The 19716-nt window shown below is 36.0% G+C and overlaps 1 protein-coding gene across 1 annotated transcript; it reads right to left on the bottom strand.

Annotated features, from left to right (window-relative positions):
- LOC127856613 (uncharacterized) lies at positions 1 to 18856 on the bottom strand. Its single transcript, XM_052392922.1, has 10 exons — positions 18712 to 18856; positions 12315 to 12456; positions 11899 to 12023; positions 10721 to 11070; positions 10012 to 10209; positions 8674 to 8727; positions 5070 to 5208; positions 4483 to 4598; positions 1757 to 1829; positions 1 to 1156 (listed from the first exon to the last, which is right to left on the bottom strand). The coding sequence occupies exons 2-10, from the start codon at positions 12368 to 12370 to the stop codon at positions 513 to 515; spliced, it is 1755 nt and encodes a 584-aa protein (XP_052248882.1). The 5' UTR covers positions 12371 to 12456; positions 18712 to 18856; the 3' UTR covers positions 1 to 512.
- Positions 18857 to 19716: the final 860 nt, after the last annotated feature.

Genomic DNA, 19716 nt, shown 5'->3' with positions numbered 1-19716 from the left:
TTTAAAAACTTAATTTTATTATGTAAATAACACTTGCTTTACAAATATAATAATAAAAATAATAAAATAAAATAAAAGCTAAAAATCATAATAAAATAACACATGTTTGAAATACTACATAATGTCCCAAACTGTATACATAGTCCTCAATCTTTTTTCCAACTGCGGAGCAACTCAAAAGTTCACATAAAATGCCATTGTACCCGCAGACTTTGCACACCTGGAGTGGCCAACATTCGTTCCTATTGGCGAAATTAACTTAATTAAAAAAAAAAAATAAGTGAAACAAACCTGTTAAAAAGATTTAGAAGTTTCATTGATGTTATTGCACATTCTTGTTAAATTCGCGAATTGCAACAAAACGTTAATGATGTAAGATACAATCTTTGGAATAAACTGTTCAACTCTGGTTGAAGCATTTATACGTGGAAACACTTGCTGGCGGAGAGCAGTCGTATAACAAGCGAGAAACGTTCGGACCGAATTACAGAGCTTCAGGACCTGATCTAGTGTCACTTGCTAATCATATCTCGTTCTAGCTGCCAAATAGTTACGTCCCTGAGCATTGATTCAGTTTTCACGACGCCATAGAGAGGATTGGCTTTAATAGTATTAACTTCACTGCGCGGCTTTATTTCACCAATTGCTTCGTAGATCTCGTCTGAATCTGTGGACGTCTGATCTGACGTCTGGTCTGACATCAGGGGTCGCATATCTGTGCTGAGGTCCAACGTCATCCTCGGTGGAGTGGTTCCCATCATAAGAATGCTGTGACTTAGATCGGAAAGCATGGATTGTACGGGCGTGAGGTACGGACTTCCGCTCCTACTCATATTTGAGCGACTTCCGGTGACAGGTTCTATGAGATTTTCGCCGTCATTTGAGTCGTCGCTTTCGTCGTCAATCTCAATATTTACCTCTGGCACGTTGTGTCTGGTGTGCATGATTATTGGCATGCTGGCGGACGGGATGAAAGCGTTACTAGTATTAGTATTTGACTTTGTTGCGCAGTCTTTTGAATCTGCAATTTGTGCGAAACAATTTTCCAATGTTCCGAACATTTTTTTGTCCGACGGACCCATGATTATTCCAGGCAGTATGCCGCTTAGTGCAAGGGACGCCATTTTGCTTATTGTCGACTCCTTTCTCCACAGAGCTGCAACAATGAAAACAGCGTAGCTTGTGTTACAGTTTACTCGGTTAACAAGAGAGTCACACATAATTTATCAACTCGATATATAATGTGTATATTGCCGATAGCAAGTCGCTAGCCCACCAACATGGACATTGTCATATGTGCGATTTCTTTCTTTTGGTATGCTAAAAGTGGGAGCACACAGCCATTGACATGTGTATTAACTCGTTCGTTCGTCTGTTTGTCTGTCCGAGGTTAACCCAAAATGACACATTTGTATACTAGCAATACTATTTTCAGAAAAAAATATAAAAATCTTGCAAGGATGTCAACAATGAACACTATAAACACATCCATTATGTTTGCCAATAATTTATCTTGACATCGGCCACCTTTTTGACAGAGACTCGAATATAGTACCACCAATCAAACTTCACAAGGCTCACACCAGAAACATACATAGTTATCGACCTTGTTTACATAGTGGGTATACCGTTAATGATGTTGTATTTTGTATAATCGGGTGATTAAGTCTTATGAACCGAACTCTTACATAAAAAAAACATACAGCCACAATAAAAATACTATTCGATATGTTTCAACCTATTTCATTGAACGCACCTGTATACGGACGGATCTTCCAGTTGGGAATTCCCTCGCTCTCACAAAACGCTTCAATCTGCTTCAGATGCAACTGCAAAACACATCGTATAATAAATAATATACTTTATATAAATATCACACCCAAAAGACTAATTTCACCCTTGAATTAACATCTTAAATTTATTGACACACGTTTTGTCTTTTTCTAATGTTTACCTGACAATTCAAAAAATTAAACATTGATCGAACATAACTTACGCCTTTAATGTGATTGGCGATTGTTACGCTGTGCGCAAGAGATATGAATTCGTTTTTATTGTGTAAGCATTGAATACACGGCTTAGAAAATGTTATACTTTTTACTTTTGTTTAAATTTGATTACATTAACGGTCATTAAGAGCTTTAAATTGATTAATTGATTTTTAACATTATTTTTTATTGTTCCTGTATTCAGCTTAACATGGTTTTTTCAATGTTACATTTTGTATCTGTATCAATCAAGTATAGAATTACATCATAATAATTGCTATATGAAAGTGTGTAGTTTGTCAAAATATATATCCGATTGACATTACTTCTTACTGAATTGGATATTAATGGAAATAAAGTTCGTTGTGTCTATCAAATGCTCAGTATAACTTGAATTGAATTTATTTGGTTTATTGCAGTTATAAGATAAGATACTTTTAGCAAATACATCAGAATAAAATTAAGAGTGAAAAAGTATTATCAAGCCGAGGAAAGTAATGGAATCGTGAGTCGTCGGCGTTTATGCCAATTAAGCTTATTTTCCTCAAAAGTTCAAAAACAGATGAAATGCAAACAAATGCTATTCGATTCTTAAATAAAAACAACAACACAGTTGTTGAATTGGTATCCCCACCAAATAGATTGTGTTTATGTATGTGTTTATGTATGGGAGAAAATCCCTTGATAAACGGTATAAAAAAAAACAATTAAGTGTAAATGCATTGCAATTCTCCTCATTGATATCTATACGCCCATGACGTTTCATGTTATAATCGTGTTGCGTACCTGAAATAAAGCTCTACAAAGTTATATAATTATAAAAAAACAATGAAAAAAACTCTTATTTTAGAAAATGTCTGGTTATGGTTCTTGTGTAAGGCATATCTTCATATTGATATCTATACATCACTGACGTTTCGTGTTGAAATAGTGTATGGTATCTGAGACATGACCCTGAAGGGTTACATCATATACAAAAACAAAGGACAATACGTCTTATTTAATAAAGAGTAGAGTTATGGTTCTTGTGCATTGCACATCTCCTAATTGACATCTATACACCCATGAAGTTTTATGTTGATATATTTTAATGTTTCTGAGATATAGCCCTGAAAAATGTGTGGCAGGCGGACGGACGTGCCTACGGAATGACGGACGGACGGAATGAAGGACAAAGCCAATTCTACATCTCTCCACTTATGAAGAGTGATAATAAGGCGTTATAAATACAAAATGTATTATTCGATATAAAATGATTTATAAAGTGCTATGAAAAGATTTGTTTTATATATTTAGAGACAAGTGTGCGATAAATATCAGACGTATATTAAAAATGTGGCGACACATTACTTTGCTCTGAACTAGTATCGACACATAGGATTGGCTGTGTGTCGTGGTAGATGAATGTTGATACTATTCGAACAATTTGTATAATCGGTTTCTATATTGTTTTGGAAAGCAAAATGGGCACTCGGATGTATAAAATTTTGAATAACAAATACAGTCGATACGGTCAGGCTGCTCAATGTGATCGCATGACTGAATAGCACCAATATAAATGTATCAATATGAGGCGTGTTCTGAGAAAACTGGGCATAATTCATTTGCGTAAAGTGTCGTCCCAGATTAGCCTGTGCAGTCCGCACAGGTTAATCAGGGACGACACTTTCTGCTTTTATGACATTTTCCGTTTAAATGAAGTCTCTTTTTAGCAAAAATCCAATTTAGGCGGAAAGTGTCGTCCCTGATAAGCCTGTGCGGACTGCACAGGCTAATCTGGGATGACCATTTACGAACATGCATTATGCCCAGTTTTTACAGAGCACGACTCATATAAATGAAAATAAAATTGAGAATCTTTACTGCTGTTTGAATTTGTGCAAAACACAAAGTACCGTTGACATCTTCAGACGCTTAAGCCTTTAAGTACATTTAAAGAGCCATGTTTATTTAATTTAGATTTTTTATGTTCTTGGGTTTAACTGCACGTCAGGGTTCCATTAAAAATTGTCACCGCTATGTATTTGAAAATTTTACATATAATATTACACATGTTTAAAGTACAATATCGACGTACAAAACTATATGTAAATTGCATGCAAATATTTAATATATTATAAAATCTGTTGCGAGTAACGAAGTATTGTTATCAATATAAATGTGTTTGATAATAATATTATATTTATGCACACATCATACAATAAGTATTGTCAATTACAACATATGTAACAGTTTCAAAGTTTATGTATATATGGTTTGATTTTTATTAAACTTATTAATCCGAAAATATTGAAGTATAACGTGCTACGTCGAACTGTAAAACATATCATAACAAGTAGGGTATAACGAATTATGATAAAAACCATAACACATTCCACGACACTTCATACAATACTCATACCGTAACATATATCAGTATATGTACACAACAAACAGCAAGCCATTATTCACAGTGCCACGATTAATGTGTAGGGATGCACGAAACGTTACTTACGTTCCATTGTTTGGCGGTTTTCTCCAGTGTCTCCAGCCGACCGGCGATCACCTTCTTCTCCTTATGCATCATCTTGAGCCGGAAGTGCTCGTGGTCCAAAACCGCCACTATCAGACCTGCAACCGGGCAACGCATGTGAATATGTGGGTAACTTCTGGTTATGCCACGCAAAAATATATGATATAATCAATTAAATATAAGTAAAATAAACATATAATTCAATTTAATGCACATAAAAATATACCGTATATTGCATAGAAATATGCACACAATAAAATCAACTTAATATGGCGAATACTTGAGAACGCGTAGCATCATCTGTTTAAAATGAAATAATATTTAAAATGTAATAATATTTGACAAAGAAGACGTGGGATTGTGTTTTTGTTATTTTGAAATACTACGAGCAAGACTAATACTTATGTTGAGAAAAAGTGTTGTTCCCTCAACGCTCACTGAATAAAACGTATGATATGTTCTTCAACAACTCAACGCAAAATCGCATTTATCTACAAGATACGTGATTCATGATATGTGTTTTGACCGTAAGTATCCGTTATGGGGCGACTGTAAGGAAGTGTACGTACTGTTGACGACACGGATGACTCTCCATGGCAACAAAAGGGAGAGGATAAACACGGCGTCCTGCACCTTCATCCACATTAGACCCTTAATAAGCACCAAGTCCACAACGAATGACACGGTCACCACCACTACGTCGAACACCTGGAGCACAACAATACAATACTCTGTCTATGGGACTGGCAAGAGTTCTATACATTCCACCTATCTGACATAGATCTTCAGTTTTAAAAGTATTTCGACTTCTCGAAGTTTCAATGACGATGGAAATAATCTATACGTTGAGTTATCTGTCACAATAACAGCTTGTTAATAAAATAAATGATACATGCGAGTCGCGTTCTGAGAAAACTGGGCTAAATGCATGTGCGAAAAGTGTCTTCTCAGATAAGCCTGTGCTAATCAAGGACGACACTTTCCTCTTTTATGGTATGTTAAGTTTCAAGAAGGAAGTCACTCCTTACCAAAAATCTAGTTTAAGCGGAAAGTGTCGCCCTGATAAGCCTGTGCGGATTGCACAGGCTTATCTGGGACGACACTGATCGCACATGCATAATGCCCAGTTTTCTCAGAACAAGGCTCATATAAGTTATTCATCTAATTGAGTTACTTACTAATCGTGTGGTATGGTGAAATTATATTTAACCGCAATGTGTACCTTACTTGTATGGCAAAACGACAAAGAAATTCAATGAAAGTTTGAAAAACATCCTGTTTTGTATGATTTCAACACACAGAGGAATGTAACGTTTTTCAAACTGATGAGGGATGTCAAATGATTCTTTTTTCCGAGGAAAGTATTTCTTTATATGAAATGATATTATTGATGTTTTAAGTGTATTTAATCACATTTTAAAAATGTTATGTATGAAAACATTTTTATCGAAAATCCGTGAATAAATCGTTGAAAGATGGTATTGGTTTTTGTAAAGCGTTAATACCAAAATATAAGAATTATCGTAACCGTGTATTTGCACGGAACACCAGGGTAAGTAAACCCTGAACACATATTCCTAATTATAGCTTTTTAAGACACTTGTAAGTTGCTAAAGTTCTGCAAATAATGCCTCGACATTAACTTGCCGAAACAAGCTATTAATTATTGATTGCATATCGATGTCAAAATGAAATAAAAATGTCGTCAGCAGAATATTCCTAATCAAGTCTGAATTGTTTGTCCAACGTATTACGACAGTTCTTTAAGACGTTCACATGCCGCCTTAAAGAAGCGGATATGGATTTAGTTCCATAGATCGAATAAGTTCCGAAATCGCTGGATAAGCACAGACTTGTGATGATTAAGTAAATGCCACTGTATGCGAAATCATAGATGTATATCCTTTGATGGAGCTAAGAGAAGGTATCTTATCATCAAAAAGATAGATGAGAAAATCCGCTATGCGTCTAGCAGAGGGATTGAGGGGTTCAAATTTTCCTCGAATATACCAATAATAGAACATTTTCCATCGAGCATCATAGACTGCTCTAGTGGACTTTCTCCTTGCAGAAGCAACGAGGGTTGAAGCCCTGACAGAAAAGCGTTTCTTCTGCAGAGGTTTCCTGATAACGGCCAGACGTGTAAGTGGAACATTGCTGGATCCACATTAAGTCTGCTTCTTGAGACAGAAGATCTGATCAGTGAGGAAGTGTCCTGGGATAATCGTACAGGAGACTGAGAAGATCGTTAACCAAGATCTCCTGTGCCACCAAGGGGCCATCAGGAGTATGCTACACAAACTCACCCTGATTTTCGCCAATATTTGGGGAATCAGAATTGGAGATAAGCGTAAGCGTCCAGTTGATCCCTATCGAACAAAAACGCGTCTAGTGATCACGCTGCTGGATCGTAAACCGGACTCACATACAGAGGGAGTCTGTGATTGTGTCTGGTTGCAAATAGGTCGACCATAAAATAACCAAACACGAGAAAAATCTGATTGGTCCTTCTGGATGAAGTGTCCACTCCGATAGAAGTAATTGGTGTTTGTGAGGCAACAATCCGCCAGGGCGTTGAAACGACCTGGAATATATTATGCTAGAAGAAAAATGTTGAGCGTCTTGCAAGAACAAGTAATACCTTAGTTTCCAGATACAGGGAGTGAGAATGTGTTCCCCCTGTGCCTGAATGTAAGTCACAACTGATGTGTTGTCTGTTGACACCATCACACAAGAGTCTTGGTATTAACTCCGGAAGAATTCGAATCTGCGATAACAGATTGTACGGAGACCATTTCCAACAAGCTGAGAGGTTTGTAGCTTCTAGTCCGTTGATTATGCTTAGGATTAGATAAATCCTAAGGCACTTCCCACAGTTCTCCTCGTTTTGGAATGGTCTTATTAGCTGATTACAACGATTGAAATACTGATAAAACAGTAGAACCAAAAGGAAGGCGTGTATCAATGCAAGAAGCATCCTTAGAAAACCTGTTGGGATCAAATGTACGGACTATTTTTTCGTGATAGAGATCGTCGAATTAGTAGACATCTCCGCAGGTCTTGGGCAATAATATTCACCAAGATTTTGAAATATCATTTCATAGTTCCGATTAATTGATGACACTATTTGATCTGTGTCATTATTGCACACAATGGCAAATGGTAAACATTCTGTCAATGTATTAGAAGAACACGCTATGCACGATCTTGTAACACATGTGAAGAAAATTTACACAGTACAAATCTTCTCAATGACCTATTGATGAAGATCACGATAAGTACATGCTCATGTACATGAGCAGGTACAAAATACCCAGCAAAGCTGAAAACAATTAAAGTTATACGCGGTGACTGATGCTGCAATTTATCATCTGACGTCTGCTGTAAAGTCACCGGGAATTTCTCATCTGATGAAGGTTCATCTGCACGTTTTCTGCTTAGAAAACGTTCTGCGACGGATTGCTTTCTGCCACGTCGCATCGTCTCACGCAATACAAACAGAGCACTTATGTTCACAGGAACAATTAGGTCATGACAAACAAGTCTTGTGGGAATCCCACGAAGCCTTATTGTGCCCACGCGAATCGCTAGTTTGTAAACTCATTCTTATTCTGAAAGTAGAAAAAGAAGAGAATCCGCGTAAGAAAACAATGTAAAAAGAACAAAATGACTGAAATAATCAGTTAAACAAAGTATTAACAATGTACAAAATTTTCAATAACTTGTTGACAAAAATCACAAAATCCTCGTGCTCAAATCATGAGCACATGGAAAAACCCGGCAAAAGGTGAAAAACAATTATTTATCAACAAAATAATATAAGAAAAGATTTCTAAATGAAGCAGAAACGATAAATTATACAAGTCATCAATTTCAAACCCAATTACACCACGCAGAATTGAACAAAAAGTCAAAATTTAAAGCCGATAGAAAATGGCGATCTGCACGGTGTGTCTCCAGAAAAGTAAGATGAGTTACAGTTCTTGAATTCCGGTTGGGTTGCATTGTACTATGTTTGACCTGAATCTGTTTTCAGAAGGAGGGGTGGCCGAAATCCGGCACTTGAAGATTTCTGGAGAAGCAAACCCACCTAGAAAGGTATAGCTAGAGATAGCAGGTATGTATTTATGACATTAAAATAACAGCTTTACTGTTTAAAAAAAACGTTCGTACCTCTAGCTTGTGTTCCAAGAAGTGTTTCCCCATGCAAATAATCTTAAGAATGCTCTGAAATGATAAAAATAATAAATTAAATAATTATGAAAGATAATTTAATATTATTGTGAACGCATTACACATGTGTCCCTGGGGCAAAAATGTCCTCGCAATACACTTAAGTGAAAAAAAAATACAAGCTTTAAGGTACAATTTGACCTTTGACTTTAAAGTGCGACCTTGACCTTTTAGGTAGACGATGTTTTACACGTAAGACGTCGTCTAATGATGGTTCATGTTTGTTTAAAGTTTTTCCAAAATCCATCAATAAATAGCAAAATAATATCAAAGACAGGAATTTTCATGGTCAAGTTCACCTTTTACGTCTTAGTTTGCCCTTGATTATTGAGGTAAGAAGACATGTTTTAAATGATTTGTAAGTCATGTATTTCAAACTAACATAAAGTCAGTGTATGTTAAAAATAATCCGGCAAAGTGGTATTAAAAGATAATTCGTCATTCCAAGACATCGTCAAAAATTGTTGGATCGTAATGAAAGTTGAACTTGAACTGTATGTCATGTAGGCAGACCAAAACAGCAAAAGTCAGGTAAATATCTGTAAGCGTTTAGGATATAATCCGAAAAATTGCTAATCTAAGGACAATTTGTCCAAGTCCAACGTCCCGTTACTTTGCAAAAAATCAAGGGAACGGTACGACACTCAACTTGATCTGTTACTGTAAGTCATGCTGGAAGATTCACTCTAAATATCATCAACAATTATGTTCACGAAATCCCGGACGAACAGACGGATAGTGCGACTACTTTATCCCACCCTACCGATGGCACAAACAAGATAGAATGTAAAGGCGAAAAGAAAAGAAGTTAACAACAAGAAAATAAACGGAGAAGTATAAAATATTAAACAAGAGCTGTCACCATAGGATGACATATGCCCCCGAATAACGCTTTTTCGAAACCTAAACGCATATTTCGAAACCTAAACGCGGACCCTTAGTTCAAGGTCAATGTCAAAGGGGTCAAAATGTGTGCGTATTGAAAGGCCTTGTCCATATACACATGCATACCAAATATGAAAGTTACATCTGAAGCGACATAGAAGTTATGAATATTTTTCGAAACCTAAACGCAAAGTGTGACAGACAGACAGACGGACAGACAGACAAATCACTATAAGCCCACCTTCAGTGGGGGATCAAAAGAAAACATATAAATATAAGAAATTATAAGGCATCAAACATAACACAATTCTACACAATGCGGTGTATTTGAGTAAGTCATGTCCTTTTTAAATGGTTCCACACACACAATTTCAATGAAACACGGTTACTTACCTCGAAGAACAGGATGCCGAGGATCGTGATGCTGGCCTTGTGAAGACCGTGCGCCACATTCACAATCATCGTGTGAGTTTTGGCGTACGTGTCGGTACCTTGGACATCAGGGACGGATTGCGGGATCTTGTAGGCAGGTTCCTTCATGGTATGGATGTTGCTGTTCGCTGAGGGGTTAGCTCTGTAGTCGGCATTTCTCTGTGATAAGATACTTCTTTACAGTTCTTAGTTACCAGTTTTCAATTTCCAGTTTTGTTTAAGTATAAAAGTTCGTCAAAAATTATTATATACTAAGCGTAAAAGGAAACTTCATTATTGTACAGTTTGCTTTGTGAACGTATTTTGGATCATGACTGGAGTAATATTTATGAACAGAAAATAGTAATAAAACTACTTTAATTAGCATTATTCATGCTTACCACGATACATGACTTATAACACATCGCTTCGGCTATATACCAATACTACTATTTTAACTCTTACAGTGCCAGAACCGAATTTTGAAGGCATTTGCAAACAGTTGGGATTCCCACAGAACGTGGCGTCTCATCTGGATCCAAACTGTTTGCTATTCTGATAGTATTCTTTGAAAAAAAGCGAAGAAAATGCCAATGTTAGAAATTCAGCAGACAGCATTTTAGCAGACGACATATTTCCCAGCATGCAAAGGGATATGTAATATACGGCGTTTGAATACAATTACACTCACCCTTAATCGCGTGGCGTTGAGACCGGTTTTATCATCGCTATCATCACTAGAATCAGTTTTCACATCGCTATCATCAGTATTAAAATCGCTAGCATTATCATCACTATTTTTGTCTTGACTTATTTCATTATTGCTATCTTCATCATCAGTATCGTCATTTTTTATAAACGCCTCATTTTCGTGCGGAAGAAAAGCTTCTTCGCGTGGGGGCCACGAGCAGTCTGCTGCGTACAGGAGCTTGAAGATGTCGCCCAGTTCCTCTGTCGGGTATCCGGTCAGCGCATCGGGGTACCTATTCACGATTGTCTTCACGAATTTCTCGGACTGCTGCTCGGTCTCATCGCGAAGTCCTGCGAATTCAGTTGTTAGGTGTTATTGAGTAAGCCATTTATGCCTAGTGGACTCTCCCATCCTTTTAAATTGGATCAATATATTTCCAAAATTATGGATGTCTAGTATACTTATTTGTATATTTAGAATTTTTCTTACAGAAATTCCTTTAAGCAAACAGCATCATTCGGCGTCTCATCTGGTTCTACGCTGTTTGCCAAGGCTTTTTTCTAGACGCTAGGCATACATGGGTTAATAATAAGTCAAAACCCGAAATACCAATAACTTGTTTATGTACCATTTTGTGACTTGAAAATTAAGGTTAAAAAAGTATTTTTTAGCATTTACAATTTACACGTTTCACTGACGCAGCCGGTGGAGATGAAATAGTTAATACAAACGTGTACGAGTTAACAGGCAGAAATAGACTTAACACATCAACATAACTAATAATTCATCGTAGTGTATCGTTATATGTACCTGTGAGATCTAAATCGACTTAAATGCATCACCCAAGTATTTGTTCCAAGAGCAATACGACAGAGGATGAATTCATTTTCTAACCGTTGGTTCTATTGAACGGTGTGACAATTTGTTACCAGAATGATATGAGCCGTGCTCTGTGGTTTAATGTTTGTGCGTAAAGTGTCGTCCCAGATTAGCCTGTGCAGTCCGCAAAGGCTAATCAGGGACGACATTTTCCGACTTAACTGGATTTCTGCTACGAAGAGACTTTCTTTAAACGAAAAATATCATACAAGCGGAATATACAGGCTTATCTGGGACGACACTTTACGCACATGCATTAAACCCCTCTTTCACAGAGCACGACCCATATATTTACGAACCTTTGATGAAGTGAATGTCAAGAATGAGTTCGCCGAGGACGAGACAACAGTCGGCGAGATTCAGAACAACGACCATCATCAGAACGTGCTTGCTGTGCAAAATTCGCGCTCCTTTGTCTCGCAAGCTGTGAAAAAAATTAAATCACGTGATATTAATTGTTTATGCGGTAAATTTACAAAATGGTTACCTGACTTCTTAACATAATTTTGCTTAAATTTAATTATTACTAGTATAAGGCATATGTGCTGTTCTTATCAGCTAGGAACTTAAATTCATTACGAAAATATACACATTAAACATATTTAATGTATTTTTAAATCGTTTACACTTTTTATTAAAGTCGCTATGTTTCCATGCATCGTCCCATATTTTACAAACGCCGAGCCACAAGCTCGTCATGCACCCACCAGCGTACCTCGAAATTTTATTCTTTCGCAACGACACATATTTCTCTCGGCTCATTTCTTTCATTTATTTCACCAGCCGTCGCTCGGTGAGCTCGAGTCGAGAAACAGGTGTAGTTTAGGCTGATTCCAGCTGCTTTTTGAGATGACGATCTGTAAGTTAAGAGATACATCATGCCTGTTTTCACGAATGCATAGCGCTCTTATTTGTCACGAAATTTAAAATATGTTCTGCAATAACTGCTAAGTATAACAGCGGTCATAATGGGAGCCGGGAACATCCCCTCTCGTCTCTCTATGATACACCCTCGATATGTTTATTGTAGGCAAACATACGCCATCTTTGACTTATGCCAACCCGTATATATGCTCTCCTGACATAGGTCCCGCTATTTTCTTTCCCGGACACTGGCACTCATCTCATTGTTAAAATAATCGATTCACTGGCACTCATCTCATTGTTAAAATAATCGATTTTTTCGGCGTGCTGTATTAAGCCAGCTTTTCACCTTACCTGACCTTTGTAAGTGTCCAATAAAATTCAAATAAAATTTCCCGCGGCTAGGTACGAATGAATACACTTCATTTATTCCATTGGCTGATTTGAGTATACCACCAGAACATTGGAAACATATACGCGTCTTTGTAACACTGTTTTACTGCATGAAACAATTTTATCTCTAATGAAAAGGCTTAATAGATAGAACAGTTTTACACTCAACTCTCGACATCAATACAGTTTGTGCGTGCACTTTTATCTTCAGAGGATTGCCATGGCAAAAGCTTTTATACTTAAAGGCTATGTTCTCATATTTAGTACTTTCTTCCATATTCCGGTCAACATGTTAACAAGTAAAAGTATAAAGAGCAGTGGAAGCGAGGCCTCACTTTAATGCATTGCATTTCAACCCGTGAGATATCGGGTCAATTCGCGGTTAGTGGATGTTAGAGTTTATATACAGGTCATCACCGGAGTTCGCGGCAAGTAAAATAATCGTTATATAATAAAGACGATATCCGTGACCAGGAATTTTCTTTAGACAAGAAATATGTTAAATGAAGATATTCAGCAATATAATTATGGTATGTCAATAATAGATTCTTAATGTGTTTTCAACAATACAATGATAAATATTATTTTTGATTAATTTAACAATAATTATTCCACCATATTGACCAAAGTATTAAGCATGAGCGCGATGATTCTCGATACTGTTAATAATCGAATCCAATAGCAACGCCGGACAAACCACTAAAACAGGTTTGTTCGAAGAACGCGCCTATAAATACGGATACTTCTCGTGTGGTCGGTTGACTCATATGTTTTAATTTCACTTCCATTCTTCTTTTGGTTTTCTGTTTTGTATCTACAGGTTCATGACCAGAAATATGTAATAATGTAAAATAAGCCGCGAAAACCCCGCGTAACATCCCGTACTGCGTGTGATGCAGCTAAGAACTGCACAGATAAAGACATTCGCTATCATTGATCTCATTAATTGAACTTTCAACGCCGTATATCTTTTTTAAAGATATTTCTTGTTTCAAGATATGACGGTTAATTATATGCCGCACACATATTGAACACTGTCGGGTGTCTGCAGTGCCAACAGCTGAGCGGTGAGGTGTGCGAGCCGGAAGTGCTCTTTGTCCAGTAAGATTGAGATCCCAAGAGTCATTCTATTGGGCTCAAATTTAACGAATAAAATGTATGTATACTGGTGTGTCCATACCTCTTTGACATAAGATTTTTTTAATTTGTATTTCTTTCAGTAAACTTACATGCATGAAACTCCTTTTGACATAATTTTAAATCTAAAGCCTGCCATTGACATGAACATAATACGTTATCTTTTGAAATTAAAATGGGGTGCATTCTTTTTTAGTATTTTTTTACGTTTCACCTCTATATTGCGAAAAACTTAGTTTAGTATCGGATAAGAATTATTTCTGAACGTCGGCATAATCTTAAGTCTTATTTTAGCTTAAATATTGTTGTTGTTTTTTTTCATTTCTCAGGAATAAATATAAAAAAACACGCCTACTTACCAATCTTTCCTCAAACTAATGACCAACACGTCGAATTGCGTTTAACAACTTGTCACTTTTATTCTACCGGTACGTCTAGACATAGTGTATTGTGTGAAAATCACCAGTATTTGATCTCCGATCGATCTTATATAATGTTATTCAATTGATCCTTCTTAAATGTAATACGTTTTAGACAATAATGTCTGGGTGTTTGTACAAAGATATATAAATAAACATGTATCGCTTTGGTTTATCTCTGGATTGTATAACACCATTATTTACCACGCTACGCGCCATTTATTTGAAAGATTCGAGTGCAAAGAACAAACTGTTTTTCACCCTAGGCAAATATTGATAAGTCAATAAGTGCATTTGTCGCATTATAAAAGTCAAAGCGCTGAAGGCACTGAAGATGTTCGCTATTGCATAATTTAACACGCAATTAAGTTTTTCAAAATCAATCGCAAGTTTGAAATGAACACACGCCATTCAAATTTATTAAGTGTGTGTCATAGCGCACGGGTCGAGTTTTGTGTGGACTTTTTATCAACCTTATGATTTCAAAGAAAAAAACTTAGACAAAATAAAAACAATTTGGCTTTTTGGACGTTCTGAAAGCATAGAAAGTATGATGAAAATGGTTATGAGAACTTAATATAAAGAAAATTTGCAGTCCCCATCATATTTAAGGAATATTTTTGGAATATAAAATAACTATCTCACCAAGAATATAAATTCATAATGAAAGTTCCGTGTACAAAACTTTTGATTTTTGACACCATATACAAATTCAAAATATACAATAATCTTCGTATCTTGTATGTGGAGGAATAAAAGTATATACACGTGATATGCTGTTTATGCTTTACTTGTTACCCGAGCAGTTCACACGGTGTCAACAACGCTGACATAAACATAGGTATAGAGCACTAATGCGCATTTTAGGCGTAGCTGTTTTACTCAGTTTTCATCTTAGTGACTTTTACATAACGCTAACAGACACGCATGAATATTTTCGAATATGTAATATGCTGATTCGAGATAAAACCTCTGAATTTAATTTTTGCTACATCACTGCGTATGTGCTCAATTCAAAAGATGTAGCACTGTTCGGTGTAAGGAATTCCGGACTACCCTCTGTATGCTCAAACGACACAAATTGTGGCCCTGTTACAATTACGCGTTACAATCCATCTCGCAGAATTTCACTTTCGCCTCCAAGATGAGAAAACAATCATTAAAGAAATAGTATAGTGTCACGATAAGAGAAAATCGTTTAATAATCATACCACAATGTTTGCCGTACCTGTCAGCACGTCTGGAAATCATTCCTAAATGTGTGGATAGGCTGCCATTATTAACAAGTTTGCTATTTTGAATTCTATTTTGTATCAAAAAGCATTGTTCTTAAATGTGGTATTTTCAATTCGCAATGAGATTTGTAATGGCCCTCGTCATGCGAAAATGGGTCTTATTCCATATGCGCCCATCACATAAATAGCCCACTCGGCTATCTCTCCGTCTGGTAAGGAAAAACATAACATTTTGGTTGATTTGATAGCGAACAGCATCGCCTATGGCCTGACTGCCTAACGCACATGTTAGGTTTAACAAATGCTTGCCAAAACGCATAAGACCCATTTTCGCATGACGGCGCTATGGACATGTGATTTAAATGTGTCGAAAGAAAACTGCGTTTAAATCAAATATCAATATACGATATATTTCGATAGTGAAGAAAGATACTCATAACAAGGCATAGACACATATAAAGTGCTCTCCCGTAGCATATCTACTCTCACTAATGTGTGGTTTGACAATGCTAACACACATTTCATGCGGTGAATATGCAACTTACACGTGAAAAAACACAACACAATAGTTTAACTTGTGTTTAATTGTATTTATTTATTTAGAAAAGTAAATTGCAAACTTTATTTCAAAGTCAGAGTATACGCCGTCTACATTTTTAAAAGATATTTATTGTTATAAATATATGTAATATAATATATTTAGTTGTTTTCGGTTTAAGCGATTATAAAGCATTTTCGAGGTTGCTTATAGTATGCCTGTAGTAATTGATGAGTTCATATCCAACTGTCTATGTATTGTTAACGGTTACTGTCAATATAAACAAGCTAACCCTTCTACTAAATTTCTACTAATGCGTTGCTAGCACCCGTAAATACAAAAGATCGCCGCTATCTGTTGAGAACCAAAGAACATTTTCCAGAAATACCCGCTGTAGTAGCATGAACAATTAACACGGTTTTAATATAATGTTTTTATTTGTGAATGAATATAACTGGAGAACTCAAACCTCTTGCATAAATTATACAACTCTTTCTCGCGCGGATACGCGTAGTAAGCGGGTATTGGGCGCCTAGTAGCTAAGGCGTATCGACCTGAATTTTAGACTTACCACTTTAGACGGTCGCTGAGCGACCATCTAATGACACCTTGTCAATTACTATGCACTAAAATCTTATCTTACACAAATAATGCGCGATAAACTCCAAGTTCCAAGTCAAATTAAAGGGGCTTAATTGACAAAATTCAAAAAAGCTGTCTCTGATTCGCACATTTTCGTTTAGGTAATGATATTTGTTAAGGAACAGTAATACTGAACGTTAACTTTGCTCTAAAGTAGCCATTTAATGCATCTGTTGACGATTTAAAAACCTGAAAATTATAAAGCGTTGAAACGCAAAACGATTGAATAATTTGGAGAGTTCTGTTGTTGTCGTTATATTTTGTGAAACTTGGAGGATTGCTTATATAAAGTAAAAAATACATCCGTCATTGCATGATCACGGATGGTCGAGTGGTCTAAATGGTAAAGTTTTACTCCAGGATTTAAGGGGTTAGTGGTTCGAGCCCTGTTGAGTTACTTTTTTTTAAATTTATTCTTGATTTTTTACTGGAGCTTTTTAGATCCAATGCTTACATTTATCAATATAAAGCATTTAATGGCAAACTTCAATTAATGCCAAAATCTGTGAAAATGACCCTTTAATGCCCAATTTATGTTATTAATATCTATAATTCAGTGCGATTGGCAGTGAAACTTAGTTTTGATGTCATGAGATTTAAGGTTAAACATGAAATTTATGAAGATATGTTAGTCGCATTTTATTTTGTATAAGCGGCGATTTTGTATCGTGATACAGCTATGAGTTCGATTCATAACGCCAACCATTGACGACCGCACAAGATTATTGTGACACTGGCTATCAAAAGAAAATTCATTTAGACAAGGTTTATATATAACAAGGCTTTGGGTGTATAGCAAGAAAAACAAAAGTCCACAACCGGTGACCCCCGTCCAATAAGGTTAATTAAAATACTCATCTGTTAACATGTTTATGCACTAACAATTTTTTATAGTGAAGTCCATTTATCACATCAGTATTAAGATTTTCTGTTTTCATTTAACATTCACACGACCGTTGGGCTATGGTGTTCGAAGGAAAACGGTTTGGAAAACATTGCAGATTCACCCGTTTAGTTGATTTCTTTTTTATGCATGTCGTCATTTTGCGCAAAAAAGCAACTTCAAAAGAAATAACTGATAACCTGCGAAGAAAATAGTTTTATACGTTTGGAATAAAACAATCATTTTTAGAGCAAGTGGAGTCAAAGTCTATTCCTGACATATTAAACATATGTAACACATATATACGCAAATCGAGCTAAAATCCAAATTACAAGTCACCCATTTTACAAAACACGACAAAAGCGCACGCCAAATAAAACTGCAGTCACAATTAACCATACTCCGTGCAAAGACAAAATAACATCGTGGAACGTCGTTTTAAATTAGTAATCTAACTAACTGTCGTATGCAGACCTGAGTTAAAGAATGGCAAGTTTCTGAATTGCGCGTTGATATGAACAAATATAAGGTTAAAAACTACGGTAAAAACGGCAACTGACTTTTCTTAAAGCGGGTATAAACAAACTAGCGCACCCACTCTGGATCAGCAGACGATTTATTTCATTACAGAGGAATCCGAGATAGCCGATGTATCACGATTGTAGCGCACCGAGCCGATTGTGACGAACATATTTTCCTACAATAACCGAAGCATTCGTCTTTTTATTAGGACCAGAGTTAGTGTTCGTGTGTCGTATGAATATATATCGTTGCAGGAATTTAAAATGAAGCGTTAAACTAAGTTTAGAATCACATCGTACACGCATGATACATTCTGCTGAACTTTTATTTTGAATTAAAATATGCATATAATAAGTTTTTACAAATTTTTATATGAATTCATTAATATTTGACAAAATCGTATATACTCGCTTTAAGACAATCATGCACATTTATAATTTTAGCAAGAAAAAGAGAAATTCAAATCATGAATGTCTTACCTGTGTTCCACGGCGACTGTTGCAAAACCTTTTCAGTTCATAACGTAGCACATAAGCAAAGGGTAATGTCCCAAACGAATGTCTGGATTATATAACAGTTTTGGCAGTTCGTTGACAATTGCGATAGATGCGGTCAGAACCGCCCAAAAACTAGCCATGAACGTCAAGTTAGTGAATTACAACAACCTAGAGTAGATAAGTGCAAACTGCAAATTAGGTAATCCTGGTTGACACTAACACTAATAGCCATACAATGCCTCGGTTTAAGATTGCGTAATAATCCTTTAATTGGATAGGATTATACATCAAAATTATGGTACAAATGGACAAATGGTTTTCCAGTGTTTGCTTATCTGTTCATATGCCATAGTATTTACAGTTAATTTAGACTGCATTAACAGAAAAAATCATAAACAACAATGATCAAGATTTAAACTTAGCGCATATGAATTAGAAATAGAGACTGGTAGATCACTTCTTTCTGACTTGCCCAATATATATAGATATACGAACAAAGTATTGTATCCGATCAAACTGGCCAACTCTTGCGAAATTTAAAAACATGCTATCTTGTCAAAATACTCAAGTCATTAACAATGTTGCAAGATTCCTTACCGATGCCATGAAACTCCGCGAGGAAAAATTAGAAGTATTTGCTGCTTCTCATTAAATATTGTATAAAAGCTTTAAAATATTGTCAATGTACTTTATCTTTACTATTAGTTGTTTACAATACGTACACAGTTGCACATGATGTCTGAACACGTTTCATTGTAGTATATGTTTATTTACTGGATGGTATTTTAATGTATTGTTTGTAAATAGTCAAAAGCGTTTTGCCGATTTTCCAATAAAAAAATTGAAACTTGAAACTTTTCAATAAAAAAAATGCTCAAAGGGATTTTGTTAATAAAATATTGTTGATAATATAAATAATATGTTACGTCAATATACAACATGGTATGTGTGCATTAAAACACACACTCACACACACCATTTGTACTC

The sequence above is a fragment of the Dreissena polymorpha genome, chromosome 1, assembly GCF_020536995.1.
Source record: "Dreissena polymorpha isolate Duluth1 chromosome 1, UMN_Dpol_1.0, whole genome shotgun sequence".
NCBI classification, from domain to species: Eukaryota; Metazoa; Mollusca; class Bivalvia; order Myida; family Dreissenidae; genus Dreissena; species Dreissena polymorpha.
This window is presented reverse-complemented; position numbering and strand designations above follow the sequence as displayed.

What these genes read in the sequence shown, in the direction of transcription:
- LOC127856613 (XM_052392922.1), bottom strand. Translation starts at nt 12,370, where the DNA reads ATGAAAGAAATGAGCCGAGAGAAATATGTGTCGTTGCGAAAGAATAAA. An exon ending in TCAACGCCACGCGATTAAGG is followed by an intron (nt 10,210 to 10,720) that starts GTGAGTGTAATT and finishes ATCTTATCACAG; the next exon opens with AGAAATGCCGACTACAGAGC. An exon ending in TCTTGGAACACAAGCTAGAG is followed by an intron (nt 5,209 to 8,673) that starts GTACGAACGTTT and finishes GTTGTGCTCCAG; the next exon opens with GTGTTCGACGTAGTGGTGGT.